We start from the raw sequence: 5,485 nt of genomic DNA, 5'->3' as shown, positions 1-5,485 counted from the left end.
TGAGTGATAATGCCATATGGAGTTAATACAACCATGGGTTGCTGTTAATAAGTATAGATGTCCGGCCATTGCTGGACGTGTCCAGCAAGATAGAAACAAAAAAAAAAGTACTAAATGAATTGACGAATGGCATAAATTGGTAGTGGAATTGTTTCCATTGGAAACTTATATAAGCAACTACACAACCAAATTCTTTGTTCATCTTTTTTCTATTGAGTTCATAAGAGAAAGATGTTATATTTAATCCTATGCTTGCTTTTGGGCTTCTTCAGCTCTTCATTGCTATCCCTTTCTTTGTCTCTTCCTCCAACACATTTATGTCGTCCCCAACAGAGTTCTGCATTGCTGCAATTCAAGAGCAACCTTTCCCTTTCCATTAGTATTTGTTCAAAAGAAGTTCACATTGTTTCTGTTCATAAGATGGATTCTTGGGATGAAGGTACTGATTGTTGCAAGTGGGAGGGTGTGGTGTGTGATAACAAGAAAGGCAATGTGATCGGCCTTGATCTCAGTTGTAGTGGACTGATTGGTTCTCTCAAATCAAACAGTTCCCTCTTCTCACTTCAAAACCTTCAGTGGCTTAACCTTGCCGGTAATTATTTCGGCAACTCTGAAATCCCATCTGAGTTTGGTAAGTTGAGGAGTCTAACTTATCTCAATCTCTCTTCCACTGGATTCACTGGTCTTGTCCCACCTGAAATCTCTCTTTTGTCAGAACTAGTTTCGCTTGATCTCGGTCAGAATTATCTTTTGTTTAGGAACCATGATTTTAACATGCTTGTCCACAACCTTACAAAATTAGAAAATATGATCCTTGACGGTATAAATTTGTCTCTGGTTGTACCTTATTCTTTCCTTAACTTGACTGTCTCATTGAAGCATTTAAGTCTTTCTAACTGTGGTTTGCAAGGAAATTTCCCAACCCAACTTTTCCATCTTCCATACCTTCAAAACATCATTCTAAGTAGTAATCCAGATCTCATTGGTTATCTACCAGAAACAAATTGGAGCAGTCCCCTTAGTTTGTTGGATGTTTCAAGGACAAGGTTTTCAAAAGGGTTACCTGGCTCAATTGGTAATCTTAAACACTTGAAAAAACTTAACCTTCATAGATGTGTATTTATGGGGTCAATCCCTTCAGCCCTCGGAAACCTCACAAAAATCACCTTCTTGGATATCTCAGGCAACATGTTCCAAGGGCAAATTATTGATGTTTTTGGGAGCTTAAACGATCTAAGTTTCGTGGATTTTTCCTCTAAAAATTTCAGTGGTCTCTTCCCATCATCAGCATTTAACCTCACTAGCCTTACTTCCATGGACTTCTCTTCTAATTTCCTTCAGGGTACCCTTCCCAACAACATAAGTGGACTTTCGTATCTACGAGAACTCAACTTAAATGCAAACTTGCTTAGTGGCAGAGTACCAGGTTGGTTGTTCAGTCTACCTTCTTTGGAGTATCTATATCTCAGCTATAACAAACTTAATGGTCCTATTGACCCAATCCAAGAGCCTAATCTAGTCCAACAAGTCTATTTATATGAGAATGAAATACAGGGAATAATTCCAAGTTCTTTCTTTGACCTCATCAACCTTGCTTCTCTTGACCTTTCATCTAATAACTTGAGGGGAAATATCAAGTCATGCATGCTTGTGAAGCTTAGGAATCTAATGTGCCTTGATCTTTCACATAACAGCTTACTATCATTAACTAGCTGCAATAATGGTGCCAATTCAACCCTACCCATTATAAAGCTGTTTCTTTTCTCTTCTTGCAACATGGAACGTTTCCCAAGCTTCTTGAATGCATCCACGCAGTTGCAAGATTTAGATCTTTCTAATAACCAAATTCATGGTTCTATTACAAAATGGGAAGCCGAAGGATGGGAGGGCTTGGCCACTTTGAACCTTTCTATGAACTTCTTGACTAACGTTGAGCAAATTCCAGGGAAGCATCTGTTTATTCTGGACCTTCGCTTCAATTCACTTCAAGGACCACTTCCAACTCCACCACAGGCATTGCATTATTTCTTAATCTCAAACAATGAGTTGGTTGGAGAGATCCCTTCTAAGATTTGCAATTTGAGTTTTGTTTCTGTACTTGACTTGTCTACTAACAAGTTGGGTGGAACTATTCCAGATTGTTTTGGGACTTTTAGCGACCAGCTTTTAGCGGTTGCTTTGAGAACACTTAATCTCAATGGTAACCAACTTGAGGGATCAATTCCGCAGTCATTAAAGAACTGCCACAACTTGGAAGTTTTAGATTTGGGCAACAACAAAATAAATGATACATTTCCTTATTGGTTAGGTATGCATCCACATCTGCAAGTTCTTGTCCTTCGGTCTAATAGATTCCATGGTGACATGCAAAATTTCAATGAAACATTTTCCTTTAGCAGCCTTCGAATGATTGATCTCTCTCGAAATGGGTTCACTGGTCACATCTCACCTGAGCTATTTGAAAATTTAAAATCAATGAAAGATATTCCGGTAGACAAAAGTGGTCCAAATTACATGGGAGGAAATTATTATCAAGCCTCTATAATTATAACAATGAAAGGGTTGGATTTCAAACTTGAGAGAATTTTAACTTCTTTCACAGTTATTGATTTTTCAAGCAACCATTTCAAGGGGTCAATTCCTAAAGAAGTTGGAGAACTTAACTCACTCATAGTGCTCAACTTTTCGCACAATAGCTTAGCAGGTAATATCCCACCATCATTTGGAAAAATGGCAGCACTTGAATCATTGGATCTCTCGTCAAACAAGCTTCAAGGAAGAATCCCAGTGCAGTTAACTGACTTGACATTTCTTGGAGCATTGAATCTTTCTCATAACAATCTTGAGGGGCAGATACCATTAGCTAATCATTTCGATACTTTCTCAAATGATTCCTTCGATGGAAACTCAGGACTATGTGGATTTCCTTTGTCAAAGAAATGTGGCAACAATCAGGAACCAAAATCACCTCCATCAACAGTTGCGGACGAATTTGAAACAACACTTGTTTGGAAAATTGCAGCAATGGGTTATGGAAGTGGACTAGTGCTTGGATTGAGTATTGGATACATAGTTTTCACAACTGAGAGACCCCGTTGGCTAGTGAAAATGATCAAGCGAAACTCAAAAAAGAGAATGAGAAGGAGGATCCATCGAAATGGAAGGAGAAAGAATTAGCAATGGATGCTATAGGGTTTGTTTCTAGCATATTTTCCACAATATTTTCCATGTATTCTAGTTATAATCAAAGTTGCATGCATGATTTTCAATAAAAAAAATTAGACATGTCATGTTTCTCCTCAGTATAAAATTGGATTATTTTAGACTGTTTTACAAGGCCATTTTCCAAGTTTATTTACGGAAATGGGCTAATTTTTTTATTATTTACCGGAAATGACCGAAAACGACAAAATGCATCCACATAGGAGCAATTTTGGGTGAAATTTCAGCAAAACGAGCCCCTGGGAAAGCGATTTTGCTATGTCAGCATAAAACACGTTGACGTGGAAGCATTTTGATAACGAGGCAAAATCGCTCCCCTAGGGGCACGTTTTGCTCCATGCTTTTTTTCCCTAACGGCTATTTGATTTTTTGACCATTGGAGGATCCAACGGTAAAATATATATATTTATAAAAACCCCTCCCTCATATTTTTTCGCACAATATTTCTTCAAATTTTGGCAAAAAAACTCTCAAATTTCTCCCTAAATTTCTCAAATCTCTCAAATTTCTCCTTAAATTTCTCAAAGCTCTCTTTAATTAATTATTTCCTTTAAATTTTTTTCTAAATTAGTATTATTTTTTATAATTTCAAAAATATTTAATCGTGTTAGTAATGGTCGGGGAATTAATTCATCTCAATCATAAATATATCTCCGGAAATGGTAAGAGTTAATTTTAATTTTTGATATTATTTAATATTTTTTTCATTTATGTAATTTTAATTAAATTTTATTTTATAATTTTTTATAACAATCTGTGGATCGGGTGCTACAATGTTATATTTCGTAATATGTCTGGTCCTCCATCACCCTTGATAGAAAATTACTTGAGGGAATCAGGTTTTTGGCACATGGCCACTATAGGCCGGGGGTGCAAATTGGACTGGAAACTCATTAGCACGTTAATAGAGAGGTGGAGACCCAAGACGCACACATTTAATCTTCTATGCGAAGAGTGTTCCATCACTTTGGAGAATGTGCAGTTACAATTGGGATTGCCGGTGGATGGGTCTGCACTCACTGGGTCCGTTCAATCTGCTGATTGGGGAGCCATATGCTATGATCTTTTGGGTGCGATTCTGGATAATATTTACGGAGGTCGGATCGAGATGGGCTAGTTATGAGACATATTCTCATAGTCAGGGAATGATTCGACTGAAGTAGAAAGAATACGATATGCTCGGGTATACATCCTTGAGATGAATAAAGGTTATTTGATGTCAGATTTGTCACGAAAACTCGTACATTTGAGGTGGTTGCTAAAACTCGTTGATTTTAGAGTAGCTGGCAAATTTAGTTGGGGCTCTACCGTGTTGGCAACATTGTATTGGGATATGTGCAGGGTGACGCCACCAATTAAAGAAAAAATCAGAGGTTGTCTATCACTGCTACAATCATGGGCTTGGTTTCACTTTCCATATTTACGTCCTCGAGTGAACCACCTATATACATTCTCACTCATTACTAGGTAAAATTTTTATTTTATTTTACAATTATTACATAGATTTAAAATAATATTGTATGCTAAAATTTATTTAATTAGGTGGAACTATTGGACAAGTTATGTTGGAATATACGACTTCTATTAGACCAACTGTCGAAAGCGCAAGTAAGTATTAAATAAAATATATATACATTAAATAGTCGTTTCATAATTAGTATTTAGTATTATGTACATAACTAATATTTTTATCACGTTCATATAGTTTCAATAGACACCATATGAGGATTCTACAATTCGGGCAGTAATTCCGGATGAATTCTTTCAAAATCTAAACATTTGGCCTGTTAAGGTCCTATTAGTCAACCATGCTACTATCGAGATGCACCAGATGGATAGAGTGTTGTAGCAATTTGGATTCCTACAACCGATTCCTGAGGCACTTAAGTTGCTCGATGGTGAATACAAAATCGACTTACAGCAATCGAATACGAATTGGTCGGTATTCTTCTCAAAATATATCAAAATTTGGGAAAATCGGTATGATCATATACCTAATCGCGAATCGATCATCATTCTTGAGTTAGCGTGCGGGCCGGATTACATGCCATGGTTTAGGATCCATGACAAGCTATATTTGTTGTCGGAAGAGCAGATTCATCGGCAAATTAGTGTCAAAAGGGAACGACGGGGCCCTTTAAATCCAAGGAGAAGGGATGACAGCACGGGCCCATCAACAACCCTTACACAATCACCAGGCCCAACTCCTCAACCGATGACACCCACACCATATCCCCTTCAGATTACGTCAGATGTGTATCCT

General features: G+C 37.4%; 1 protein-coding gene across 1 annotated transcript; it reads left to right on the top strand.

The window, feature by feature from the left end:
• Positions 1-231: 231 nt before the first annotated feature.
• Positions 232-3,177, top strand: LOC107949983 (receptor-like protein 6). The gene has a single exon (XM_016884736.1). It carries the CDS (start codon positions 232-234, stop codon positions 3,175-3,177), a length of 2,946 nt encoding a protein of 981 aa, XP_016740225.1.
• Positions 3,178-5,485: the final 2,308 nt, after the last annotated feature.

Source organism: Gossypium hirsutum, chromosome A04 (assembly GCF_007990345.1).
Source record: "Gossypium hirsutum isolate 1008001.06 chromosome A04, Gossypium_hirsutum_v2.1, whole genome shotgun sequence".
Lineage (NCBI taxonomy): Eukaryota > Viridiplantae > Streptophyta > Magnoliopsida > Malvales > Malvaceae > Gossypium > Gossypium hirsutum.
Note: the sequence above shows the minus strand (reverse complement) of the source record. Positions and strands in the feature narration are given on the sequence as shown.

Excerpts from the sequence above, each read along its gene's own strand:
- LOC107949983 (XM_016884736.1), top strand. The coding sequence starts at position 232 with ATGTTATATTTAATCCTATGCTTGCTTTTGGGCTTCTTCAGCTCTTCA.